The sequence below is a fragment of the Canis lupus genome, chromosome 31 (assembly GCF_011100685.1).
Source record: "Canis lupus familiaris isolate Mischka breed German Shepherd chromosome 31, alternate assembly UU_Cfam_GSD_1.0, whole genome shotgun sequence".
Lineage (NCBI taxonomy): Eukaryota > Metazoa > Chordata > Mammalia > Carnivora > Canidae > Canis > Canis lupus.
Window position 1 is genome coordinate 33,989,328 of NC_049252.1, and position 13,375 is coordinate 34,002,702.

The window sequence follows — 13,375 nt, forward strand, 5'->3', positions numbered from 1 at the left end:
ACCAGTTTAGAGATTCACTTTTTGTAGGTAATGAGCTTAGAAAATATGCCACAGGGTGCTGGCTGGCTGTTGGTAGAGCATCAAACTTTTGATCCTGAGGCCAGAGTCCCACACTGGGTGTACAGATTACTTAGAAATTTAATTTAAAAAATATGCCTCAGGGCGCCCAGGTGGCACAGTCGGTTAAGCATCTGCCTTCAGCTCAGGTCATGATCCCAGAATCCTGGGATCTGGCCCCATGTCAGGGTGGGGGCGAGGAGAGTATATGTGTCCCTGTTCAGCAGGGTGCCTGCCACACCCTCTCGCACCCACTAGTGCTATTAAAATCTTTCTAAAAACTATGCCTGAGTGGTTTGTTTTCTTAAAAATTGTTTTTCTTAAGAGAACATCCAAGTGAAGGTTCATTTTTTTCATAAAAGGATAATAAAATGCTCAAGGCAAGTAGGATCTAGAAGTACCTCCATTCCAATTTTCTACAGAGAAGACAATCTCTTGTAGGTATCCGTAAGTAAAAACAAAACCAACCCTTATACTACTTTTTAGAAAACCAGTCTCTTTATTATTAGCAAGGATTTCAGAACAACAGAGATCTCCCTGTGACTGTACACGACGACCAACTGTTCCTAGGGGTAGGGGGTTGGGTGGTACAGGTGAACAGTGCCAGACAGGTTAAAGGATTAAAATTCTAGGGTTTTCGTCATGGGTTTTTAGACATTTTTAACTGCTACCAAGAGAGGTGGCTAGAGAAATTCTGGTTCAGTAAGATTGTATAATGTAACCACACGGGCAGCCCTGGTGGCGTAGCGGTTTAGCGCCGCCTGCAGCCCAGGGCGTGATCCTGGAGACCCGGGATCGAGTCCCACCGTCGGGCTCCCTGCATGGAGCCTGCTTCTCCCTCTGCCTGTGTCTCTGCCTCTGTCTCTATGAATAAATAAATAAAATCTTAAAAAAAAAAAAAAGGTAACCATACAACCAAGAAAGGTTTTAGTTCAATGCTTAAATTTACGTATCCACAAACCCGTGCTGCCTATACTTAGAAATTAGCGACAAATCTGTTTATCACTGTCCCAGGCCCTCCAGAGGAACAATAGATACCAAGAACTGGGAACCTGGGGAACGTGACTCCTAGACCCCTCCCACTCCCTCAGGGTCACCACAGCAGCCCTCCTTTGGTGTCCGTTCATCTCAACATCCTCTTTGCATTAACATCCTGTGGTTTCACAGAAGGTGTCACACTTCATCACTCCCGATTGAAGTCTGCTCAAAACGGCCATTCCTGTGGTCGTCTTTGCAGAGCTGTGATTCCCTCAGCACTTGTTTCTAGAGCATTCGTGTCCCCCACCCCCAATCATTCCAGGGCAAAATAACAAGTATAGTGAAGTTTACACTGTTTCAAGGTTTCTCATTAGGTGGTGACCTCAGCCTGGTGCGTTCTCTGGCCCTGTGTTTGCATTTCCCAAAATGCACTAGCAGGTGTCCAATAACACCTCTGACGAAAGTGCAATATGTATGAAAATCTCAAAAATATGCAAACACAAACCACACTAGATATACTTTTAGCTTATCCAATACTTATCTCAATATGAAGCACAAATAATTACATATTTAGTTTGCTTCAGGATGCTGGACCGTTTGCCCATTATTAAACTGAATCAGGCACACAAACATCTCCCAAGAACTTTGTACATGTTCAAGTATTACAAAAAAACTAAATATTCCACTTTCAAATTTTAAGAACACTTTGGAAGAACAAGCGTGTAATTCTTTCAATAAAATTTAAGCCAGAACCTAATTTATGTGCTTCAAGAAATTCTTTCATAATTTTTTATTGGTTCTTCTGAGGATCAGTACAGACATTTCAATTTGTACACAATTCTTAACGTACGTACCGAAAATCTAAAAAATCATGTAGTTGTGATCCTTTTCTAAAAATTATTCCAGTGACCTTCCAGCTTAAAATTTGGAGGCAAATTTTCCTTAACAGTATATCAGGTACCAATATCTTCAAATGCTGATACACTGTTACTTTGTTAAGTCCCATTAATTCACAATTTAATATCATATACACTACATATTCAAATTTTCAGTCTTGCACAGCACATTAACAGTTACTAGAAAAACTGGACTACCACAACCAAGATGTTACAGAGTGCACAAGAATTCTGACAAGGAGAGCCAAGATCTAGGAGTGGTTTTCTTTAGGAAACAATTCTACCAAAAACAACATGGGAATAGAAGAAATTTAAAATGTTCAAGACATATTAAATGCACGACTGACTCCAAATTGCCATTTAGTATGCTTGGTATTATAGGATATAAAAACTACCCCGTCTATGGAATGTTGAGCTGACACCCAAGACAATCAAAGCCTCCCACATTCAATATCCCACTATTTTCTGGTTGTACCAAAAAATAAACAACCAGCAAATGATTTCACCTCTTAAAAAAAGCATTTACACTTAAAAAATGGGATGAGGTGGGATTCCCTCCTTCTTAAAAATGTTTCTAGAGCTACTAAAAAACTTGCATTTACAAAATAGTTGATAAAAATATTCCTCTGGATTGTACAAGAAGGGAGACAGGGACCACTGATAAGACATGGTATATGGTATTAATCAGACTTGGCTTCTTTCTCTCCTGCTTCATCAGAGGCTGGACTCTGCAAACGAAAGGAAAAATAATGATCAAATATTTGATTTCTGTAGGACTGTTATGATCTTTGAGGTCTTTAACATTTAATACAACATATAATCATATATAATATATAATATATATTAATTATATAATTACATATAGATAATTATAATTATATATGTAGATAATTATATATAATTATCAGGTCTTGAAAATACAGTTAATCCTCATTATATGTAGATTTCACATTCGTAAATTTGCCTCTTGACTAAAACTTATTCGTAATGCCAGAATCAATACTCATGGCACTTTCATGGACTTAAAACATTTTTTGAGTTGCCCAACATGCACACTCCCATTCCCAGCTGGGGTGGTTGTTTCCGGTCTAAACTAGTGCCTTTTTTGCAGTTTACGTAGTGCCACACATTTCATTTTGTGTGTTTCTTGATACTGACTAGACAAGTATAATACTGTCTACTACAGCTAAGCACAAGAAGGTTGTGGTGTACCTAAAGGAGAAAATACACATGTTGGATAGATTCATTTAGGCAGGACTTACAGTGCTGTTTCTGTTAGCGCTGAGGTCAGTGCTAATGCATTAATAGCATGTATTCAACAAAAACACCTAAAATAAGGTTAGGTCTCTATGGGTTGATAGAAATGTGCTCAGGGTGCTGCAAAAATCTAACCCTGTATTTCCTCCATGTGCCACTATTCAGTATTCAACCTCCTAGAGCACAACCACTATGAATAACAAGAGTAGTGTGATTAACATGTATTACAAGGTCAAATTCTTCCCTTATAACTAGATTAGTAATCTCATCTTAACATCACATAATATTTGATGTGTGGTTAGAACTACCAATTAAAAATAAATTGTGATTAAATTCCACAAATTAGAAATACGTATTTGGTTAAGACTGATCTTTAAATACAAAAGTTTTTAAGATACCCCGAATTATTTTTCTAGGTTCAACCAATATAACATTTTTTAAAAAGAAAGCTTGGCTTAAGAAAAATCATTTATCAAAACCTGTAGCCTACTTAAGAAAAAACTCTCTACGACTTAAAAAATGATACACATAAGGACACCAGGTCTTTTTATTTGCTTGATCTAAGCTATTATTTAGTCTTAACACAAGTAGTCATTTTCAAGAAAAACGGACTTTTTAAAAAAAGATTTGAAAGAGAAAAAGACCATGAATAACAGGGGCATAGGGAGCCTGACATGGGCTCCATCCCACAACCCTGGGATATGACCAGTGCTGAAGGAAGATGCTTAACCCAGAGTCACTCAAGAGCCCCAAGAAAAATGGGACTCTTTATCAGAAATGAAGTGGGAAAAATGTGTTAAATGAGGAATGGATTCAAAACATTTCTGAAGCACTATCCAGAAAATAAAAGCACTGAAGCACTATCCAGAAAATAAAAGCAAGATTACAACAGTTCTATAGATTTTTTTTTTGGGGGGGTGGGAGCAAGCAGGCCTAGGATATTTGTTTAAACAGTCTTAAGGTTATGTGAAAGTATTACACCATTAGTAAATTAAATCCTTTTAAAAACTCACATTAGTAATTATAGTAATGAACCCTGTATATAACATATATAGTGAATCTGTTAGTGGTGAAATTCCGAGCATATTAAAATTTCTTGCTCACTCGTTTAAAAAAGAAGCCCTCTACATATATATTTTCAAGTATGATCTCATTCATAAAAAACACCTATTCACTTGGGAGTTACTGTACCCAGCTTTGCTAATATTCTGACAAAGACTCTATTATTTGCTTCAGAAAAATATATAACTTATTATCTACTGTTCAGAGTCCAAATGAACACACACTTCTGACCTCCTCGTTCTTGGTTTCTCCGTTTTCTGCAGGTAAGTCTTCTTTCGTTTCTTGGTTAGCCACTTCAGCCTGTTTTCCCTTTGCTCCCCTTTTCCCCTTTGTTTGCACTTTTTTGTCTGAAGATTTATCCTAGGATACAGCAAGAGTGTATTTTAAGTATAAACCTGGCACTTACGCACTTGCTATAGCACAGTATGCCCAACAACTGCAGTGTTAATGCTGGGTTGCACAGCACATCTCTTACAGAAGACACGTGAAAGTCCACCTGCACCAGTCAGGACCACAGTGTATGCCCAGAACTGTACCCGTACTCTCTCATCAAGCCTCGTTAGACTTACCTTGAGAAAACCTGAAGCCTGAGCTACACTCCTCCACCTGCTCAATCCTCCCCTATTCTCCCGAGTTCCACATAACTGAACCAACGAGGGGAAGAACAGTGTAACCCTACCCATCCCCAAAGTTCTTTAAAGCTTGAATAATCATCAAATTGTCAAATGATCACTGTCCTGACAAGACATTCACCCTCACAGTAAGACCATTCACCTGAAAACAGCACCATGTTGTACAGTCAGGCCGACTATCCTGCTACAGCTAATCCCTTGGTATCATGTAATGAGTAGCTAAAAGGATCAATTTTGAGTTTATGGTTTTCATTTACATGTTGGAAGAATCTGAAAAGCACACATTAGTATAAGGATAACGTTCTTAACTTAAGCCACCATTAAGCAACATAAAACTGTTTTTGGATACCACTCATCAACAGAGAAGAAGTTTAAACATTCAACACTTATACCCTGTGAATAAAGAATGTACCAACAGCTAAACTCACTTAGATCACCAGTGAGTTGTATCGAAGACCCCTATCAGTACTGACCAATATTTGTTAAAAAGCCACAAAGATGCAGGTAGATCTCACAACTTCAATGCTAATAACAGTGGGGAAAAAAAACAGCGTCATGTATTCAGAACCAAAGATGGCATTCCATGTGTAAAACAACAGGACAGCTGCTGAGAGCACACCATCTTTAGAATGAACTGTTAAGTTATTTCTTAGTGAGCTCAATGCCCAAAGTGGAGCTCAAATTCACAACCCTGAGACCAAGGGTTGCAGGCTGTACCCAGAGCCAGCCGGGGGCCCCAGGATAAACTATCCATTACGAAAACAAACATATTGGGATAGCACTCCTCACAATGGTACCACAAAGTGTCACAATCACCTCTGTGATTAAAAGCTATTCTTCTATAATCTGATTTCTTTAGACTTACTAATTTTGTAACCACTATGGCAATAGTATAAAAATGTAAACACTTAGAAGTGGAAATAAAATACGCAATAATCTGCGCTGAGATAATACTGCTTTTTAACTAAGAGCAGGATAAAAAAAAAATCAGTATTTTCCTTAGCTAGGTTTCAATCCTCAAAATATTTCTAAAAAAAATTCTACAAGTCACAGTCTCACAGTGGTATGCATATACTTTTAAAATACTGTGCCAATGTTCTAATCAATTCATCAAAAATTTAACTTCCATTAAGGTTTTGTTTTAAGATTTTTTTATTTATTTATTCATAGAGACAAAGAGAGAGGGGCGCAGAGACACAGGCAGAGGGAGAAGCAGGCTCCATGCACCGGGAGCCCAACGTAGGACTCGATCCCCGGTCTCCAGGATCACGCCCTGGGCTGGAGGCGGCTAAACCGCTGCGCCACCAGGGCTGCCCACCTTCCATTAAGGTTTTAAACGGGATCAATCAAGAATTACAGAAACTCAAGTTAAACAAAGCCCCCCAACTCCACATTTTTCCTTTGGCAACATGGAGTTGACATATTTGTTCCTTGGGGAACAAGGACACAAAGACTCACCTGTCTGCCTCAGAGAAAGAAATGTGTTCATTACACCTGATGTCCTAATACCAACTGAGAGTAAAGTTTGAATATTTTCATTAAAAGTTTTGGTGGCAAATCAAAATATAGGAAAGGGTAAATAAGGAAGAAAAATTTAAGTGGGAAATGGGCATAGTACTACCACCAATTGGTTTATTAAAAAAAAAAAAAAAAAATTCCAAAGACGAGTAATAATAATACATAGTTCATTCCATCCTTAGGCAACAAGATCGGCTTGCTTGTTATGTTCTGGGCCTTCAAGAAAAGTTCCTGTTTTACTTAACTTTTTACAGAGAATTATGGTTTTATCTTCTGTCGTGAGAAACATTAAGTTAACACACTATGCTTATACTTGTTTGGAATATTTAGAAAAAAAAAACTTTCAAAAAAAAAAAGAAAAAAAACTTTCTACTGGAAAAAAGGAAAGTTGGGAGACTTTTTTTTTTTATGATAGAGAGAGAAGAGAGAGAAGAGAGAGGCAGAGACACAGGCAGAGGGAGAAGCAGGCTCCATGCACTGGGAGCCCGACGCGGGATTCGATCCCGGGTCTCCAGGATTGCTCCCTGGGCCAAAGGCAGGCGCTAAACCACTGCGCCACCAAGGGATCCCCAAAGTTGGGAGACTTAACACAACTTTCTGTTCACCGTTTAAATAATTGGAAACAAAACCTTTGATGGTGCAGTGCTAGGCTACCAGCAGTACTTTTAGAAAGGGGGCTTACCACCACCCCCAAGGGGGTCTAACTCCTCACAAGCTCTGAGCGCACAGAGATTAATCACACCATGAATTCCCCGGGACCACGACAGCTTCGCAGAGGGTGGCTTCACGGTCACACCCAAAATCAAAGTTACCAAGATTTACATAGGCTGTGCTTCCCTAACTTAAGTTTTCAGACCTTACAGACCCACAAGAACAATTCATTCCGAAGACCCTGGGTGCGAACCAGGCCATCACGAGCCTATCCCAGGGAGACCCCTCTAACAACGGGGGTCTAGAGTCAGCTCCGAGTTTGCTCGGGTAAACCGTGGCGTGTGCTCCTCCATCCACAGTTACGGAACCTCACCGGCGCCATCACGTGCCGGGCGCACCCAGGTGTTCGCACCCACACACCGGTGGCCCTGCACCCGGGCTGGAGCCCTTGGCCGCAAGGACCTGCACTTTCCCTTTCTCCGGGTCTCCACCGTGGCTGAGCCCTGACCACGATGCGCACCCGCACGAAGGGATTTCCCTCCTCGGCTGCACTTGCTGGCACCTCCGGGTGTCTCAAGTCTTCCAAACTCTGCAGCGCAATGACCGTGACATATTATATTCCCACAAAACACCAGAACGACCATGACCTTTTTTTTTTTTCTTCTTTTTTTTGGACCCAGGCCTGAAAACAAAACAAAACAAAACAAAACAAAACAAAAAGGCCGGCCAGGGCTCCTACTCTAAAATATGAAACTCCAGTAGGGAACACAGGAAGGCACCTCCGCAAATCTGGTTGCGACTTCCAGAGTCACACAGTCCGGGGGTCGCTAACCGAGTCCCAAGACCTCAGCCGCCGGGGACGGCTCGTTAGTTAAGAAATAAGGCGTCGGGAGGCGCCGCAGCGCTCAGAAGTTGGGAGCCTACCTTTCCCGCCGCCTTTTTTGGCTTCGTTTCCACTTTTGCGGGAGCAGGTTTCTGAAAGGCAAAGGCGGCACTGAGTGTCTTCACCGGGCACGACCCCACGGAAAAGACCCGGTTGCGGGGCTCGCTCTACTTACAGCGGACAACCTCGCCGACCTCCTCTTGGGCTTCAGGGGAGAAAAGGAAAAGGACACGCAGTGAGGGGGCGAAGCGCCACGGGGACCCTCCCGGGGCAGGGGCGCGGGCTCTTACCTCCTCCTTGGCCGCGCCCTCGGCCGAGCTGACCTGCGGGAGCAAGCACACGCGCGAGTGGGGCGCAGCCCGCCAGCCCAAGCGCCCGCCCGCCCCCCGCGCCCGCCAGAACAATGCCCGGCCGCGTGACGTCAGCGGCTTCCCGCCGCCGCGTTCGAATCTCCCACCCGGCTCCTCAGCCGCCGAACGTTCCAGAACGCCGCGCCCGGGCCGCCGCCGCCGCCGCCGCCGCCGCCGCCGCCGCGCACGCACAGCGCGAGGGCCCCGCCCGCCCTCCGGCCGCCGGGCCCCTGCCGCCCGTCAGGCCCTGCGCCGCCCTGAACCGCCCTGGGCGCGGCGGGACCCGGGCCTCGCGCGGGCGGCCGGCGCTCACCTTCCTCTTGGGCATCGTGGCGGCGGGGCGGGCGCGTGCCGGGTGCCTGCGGGCCGCCGCGCGCCGAGAGCCTCCGCGAAGCTGGGCTGCCTGGGCCGCTGACGCTCCTCCCGCCGCCCGAGCTGCTGCGACCCGCGGCGGGGGCGGTGGGAGAACCGGATGGAACCGGATTGGGAGCCCGCCCCCTCCTCCCCCCGCGTCCCCCGGCCGCGGGCTCCCCCTCCCCCCGGCCGGGCCGCCCCCCGCCCCCGCCCCCGCCCCCGCCCATTGGCTGTGGGGGCCCAGCGCGCCGCGGCCCGCGCCCCGAATAGGTGAGGCGGCCCGTCACTCGACCACGGCGCCCCGCCCCCGCGCCCGGCGCCCCCACCCCCGCCCGCCGTCTCGCGGGGCCCCAGACCCAGGCGAGGGGGGCGGGGCCCCAGAGGCCGCGCTCACCTCACCGTAGTTTGTTTGAAGCCGAGCCGCAAAGTGCGGTCTGCGCGCCGATTGGCGGAGGCCCGCCACGTGACCGCCCGGCGGCTCCGCCCACAAGCTCCCCGGTTACCTGGGCGCCCCGCGAGCCTCCGGGACCCGGCCCCGGCCCCTCTAGGGTGAGCTGCGGCGCGACGTTAGAGGTGGTCTGTTAGGCCGGGAGGAGACACACAATGGACTCGAGTACGAGCCAGTTGCTCCCTCCTCGGCTGGCAGGAAAGGCCGTCGGTGGGCCCCGGCTTCGCAGGCCTCCGGGAAGCGGGTCCTAGTGCGCAGGCGCCGGAGGGGAGGTCGTGGGAAGGAAAGCCGGCGCGCGGGCTCGGCGCCGGTGCCACTGCGCAGGCGCGGGCTTTGCGACGTTTGGGGCCTCGGGCTCCGCTGCCGGCTTGCCCTGGGTCGCCCCCCGGAGACCCCGGAGGCCCCGGGGCTGGCGAGCTCGCGCCCAAGCGAAGCGGGAAGGCACGCTCACCCGCTCCAGCCCGTTTTTAACCAGTTGCTCACTTAAGCACGTTTTTAAGGAAAATGCATCAGGCGGGGGGGAGGGGGTGGTGGAGCGGGGGTGGGGGGGAGGAAGGGTCGGGACCTGGGGTCTGAGCCGGGGTCCCCGGAGCCACGGAGGTCGCATGTTACAAGGACGAATCGTGCGGGCTTGCAAGTTGATAATCAACATTGTCGGCTGGAATTCTTGGAAAGAAGGAAACGTAGAAATACTGTGCGTCCAAAAGACCGGAAACAGGAGCTGTGCCTCATTTAGAGAGGTCGGGTAAACTGAGGCCCCTTCTCATGATGCAAGAGTGAGCTGCCACAGAGAGCGGTGAGGCCGCTCTTGAATGAGGAAGGGAATTTTGAAAACCACTGGACTATGCACCTCCTTTTTTGATGATTTACTTATTTATTCGTGAGAGGCGCAGAGGGAGAAGCAGGCTCCATGCAGGGAGCCTGATGCAGGACTGGATCCCAGGACCCTGTGGTCAGGCCCTGAGCCAAAGGCAGATGCTCAACCGCTGAGCCACTCGGGTTGCCCAGGTTCAGTGATTTTCACCGCTGCTCCTTCTGTTCCTATTCTCCACCAGGCGTGGCACCCTGATGTTCTCGAGGGGGCCTTGGCACCTGCTGTTCCCTCTGCCTCAGACCAGCATGGCTCTCTTCTTCATTCGGGTCTTTGCACAAAATTGATCCTCTCAACCAGACCTATCCTGCCCTTTCAGTTGAAATTGCAACCCCCGCATCTCTGTTCTCTGCCTAGTTTTCTACATGGTGCCTGCTGAATATAGAAGTATTGAGTATAACGTTATACATTCATTGGGTAACTCAGGAAGAATTCACAAGAAAGTGGTTGCTTCTGTGGAGAACAACTGGGAGCAGGGTAAGGTGGAAATGTATCCTTTTCTCTTTATTTCCCCAGTCCTATCTGCATTACAAAAAACAGACAAACCGAAAACCCATCAGAGAGTAACTGAGTTAGTTTGTGGCACAAACATGCACTGAGCACCTGCCCCTGTGCCAGGCATTATGTTAGGCCCTGGAGTAGAGAGACAGCAGCCAGGACATGTATGGTGAGGACTCTGGGTGGTGGTTTAGAGAAGAGACAGGACACCCAAGTCCTAGCAAGGGAAAGGGGAAGCCACAGGGGGTGGGGCAGTGGGGGGACAGCAGAGATCAGGGCATGCAGACGTCCTAGAATGTGACAGTCCTTCAGGGCCTGCTAAGTGGCAGTGATGGACACATGAAGAATGCACAGTGAAAATGAGAGAAAACAGGCAAAGAGAAAGGCAACCTGTTGGAAGCCTTTGATGCCAGGCTAAAGAGTTTGGCCATTCTCCAAGGAGACATTGCAAAGTCTTAAGAAGGGAATGACAGGCTAAGATCTGAACACAAATTTCTCCCATGAGAATTAAAGATGGAGTAGACCATAGGTGGCCTACAGATGTTTGCTTGGGACCAGATTGTTTTTATTTAGTTAGTTTTTTTAGATTTTATTTATTCACGAGACACAGAGAAGCAGAGACATAGGTAGAGGGAGAAGCAGGCTCCCTGTGGGGAGCCTGATGTAGGACTGGATCCCAGGACCCTGGGATCACGACCTGAGCCATAGGGAGATGCTCAACCACTGAGCCACCCAGGTGCCCCCCAGATTATTTGTTTAATTGGCCAACATAATAAAAATTAAAAAATAAATAAATAAAAATAAACATCAGGGATCCCTGGGTGGCGCAGCGGTTTGGCGCCTGCCTTTGGCCCAGGGCGCGATCCTGGAGACCCGGGATCACATCCCATATCAGGCTCCTGGTGCATGGAGCCTGCTTCTCCCTCTGCCTGTGTCTCTGCCTCTCTCTCTCTCTGTGACTATCATAAGTAAATAAATAAAAATTAAAAAATAAATAAATAAAAATTGGCCAACATAAGCATATGAAGCGACCGGAACTCAATAGGAAAACCACTTGGCGTTATCTTTTAAAGGTAAGCAAACAATCTATGATTCAGTAATTCACTCTTAGAAATATATCCAACAAAATTGCTTACATCTGTTCTCCAGGAGACACAAAGTGGAGTATTCGTAGCTAACCTATTTTCATAGGCCCAACCAGCGGCAGCTTAAATGCCCATCAGCAGGAGAGTGGATGAATGAGTGGAAGACTATCAGCCATGACAAAGAGCTCTCTGCAATTACACCCGGCAAGTGGATGAATCTCATAAACACTACGTTGAAAGCCAAGATGCTAAATCCAAAAGAATACATAGTGTGATTCCATTCATATAATGTACAAAGGCAGGCAAATGTAGTCTATTAGAAGTCAGGGTATTAGTGCCTCTTTGAGTGTGGGATGGGGAGCTAGTGACTGGATGAGAAAGACTTCAGGGGGCTGGTCATGTTTTCTATTTCTTGATCTGGATGTTGATTGCACTGTTTATCAATATTTTTAAGAATTTTTTTTTATTTATTAGCACTTGTAAGATTCCTCCTCTTTACTGCTAAATTGTATTCCACTGTATAGATGTACCAAACAGTTTATACATCAATTCCCTATTATTTGCTTTCAAATAGTGTCCAGTTTTTTGCTCCTACAAAGGATGCTACAACATATAACCATGTACGTGTATGTGCTTTTCCTATAAAACCAGGAAGCTGGTCCCACTTGTTGCTAAACCTAAACACACACCCAATACAGGCACTAAAACTAGGCAGTGCTTGATCAAAGTGGGAATCTGTGCTAGATGTTCCAGAATGTTGGATCGGCACATGAAAACATTTTTAAAATTACTTAAGAATTCTTAGCATCTTTGCATAGTGGTGGTATCCTCACCACCACTCCACTCAGAGATCCGCATGTCCCACTTTGGAAAATCATGCACTGACACAGTCTGGTTGATGATACAGAGGTGGCTGAGGATTTCTAGAGAGGAGAAATCTGAGCGTAATCTAGGGCAGAACTGCTGGTGATGTCAGGGTTCTGAGGGAAATTGAGAGGGTGAAATCAATAACAGCGAGAAATTTCTTGCCCTGTCTCGGGTGTCTCAGGTACTGGGGATGTAGCTATGAACACAAGGGTCAAGCCTCCCTGTCCTCATGGGGCTCATTCTAGTGGGAATACGATAAATAAGTAAACAAGATCCTTTCATATAGCGATAGTGCCTTGAAGGAAGAAAAAAATGTCACAATAGAGAGCATGCTGGGGCTGCTGTCAATAGGATAGTCAGGGAGGGCCTCTGAGGAGAGAAGTGAAAGGTTAAGATGTCTTGAGCCTTTGGTGGCTCTGATGGAGAAGGCTTCTGGACAGAGGAAACAGCTAGTACAAAGGTCCTGAGATAGGATCAGCCTTGGTGTGTTTGAAGAAGGGAAATGTGGTTAGAGAAGGAAGCACTGTCGGGTACGTGTAAGGCAGTGAGGAAGCAATGAAGGGGGGCTGAGGTCATTGGTCTGCTCTCCCAAGTGGAGCTGAGGTCAGGCTGAGAGGCTGATACATGAGGTCAGTTGTTGCCAGAAGGAAGACCTAGGAGACTGGATGAGACCTTGTAAAGCAGTCTAGCTAAGGAATGTTGGCTCTGGGGAAGGAGATCCGTGGAAGGAGGGATTTGGGATATCTTTTGGTGGAAGGATCTGACAGGACGACCTCTGTGCTGAATGAGTCGGCTAGAAATGCCAGAACACAGCCCTAAGATGACCCATGGTTGTTGAAGTCACCATGCACTGCATGTTTCTAGCCTGTTTGCAAACTTTATGGATTCGTGACTATATAAATAATTATGATTAGCTAATTTACTTGGAATTCTTGTTATTATGAGTCTCCTGTTCGGCAGTCCATAGT

General features: G+C 46.3%; 2 protein-coding genes across 3 annotated transcripts in view; one reads left to right on the forward strand and one right to left on the reverse strand.

The window, feature by feature from the left end:
* Nucleotides 1-536: 536 nt before the first annotated feature.
* On the reverse strand, nt 537-8,722 carry HMGN1 (high mobility group nucleosome binding domain 1). Of its 2 annotated transcripts, none has more exons than XM_038581520.1 (6): nt 8,598-8,722; nt 8,225-8,257; nt 8,110-8,139; nt 7,976-8,026; nt 4,475-4,610; nt 537-2,659 (listed from the first exon to the last, which is right to left on the reverse strand). In XM_038581520.1, the coding sequence occupies exons 1-6, from the start codon at nt 8,610-8,612 to the stop codon at nt 2,646-2,648; spliced, it is 279 nt and encodes a 92-aa protein (XP_038437448.1). In that variant the 5' UTR covers nt 8,613-8,722; the 3' UTR covers nt 537-2,645. The 2 variants fall into 2 exon arrangements, with proteins under 2 accessions (XP_038437448.1, XP_038437447.1); XM_038581519.1 differs by having other exon boundaries at nt 1,793-2,659; nt 4,482-4,610.
* A 946-nt stretch (nt 8,723-9,668) lies between these two features.
* The window catches only part of GET1 (guided entry of tail-anchored proteins factor 1), a 36,708-nt gene continuing 33,001 nt past the window's right edge, over nt 9,669-13,375 (forward strand). The window contains exon 1 of the mRNA XM_038581518.1: nt 9,669-10,434. The gene's annotated coding sequence lies outside the window, so the exon portion shown is untranslated. The remainder of the gene's footprint in view (nt 10,435-13,375) is intronic.

What these genes read in the sequence shown, in the direction of transcription:
- HMGN1 (XM_038581519.1), bottom strand. An exon ending in CAAAAAAGGCGGCGGGAAAG is followed by an intron (nt 4,611 to 7,975) that starts GTAGGCTCCCAA and finishes GCTGTATCCTAG; the next exon opens with GATAAATCTTCAGACAAAAA. An exon ending in GAGAAACCAAGAACGAGGAG is followed by an intron (nt 2,660 to 4,481) that starts GTCAGAAGTGTG and finishes TTTCGTTTGCAG; the next exon opens with AGTCCAGCCTCTGATGAAGC.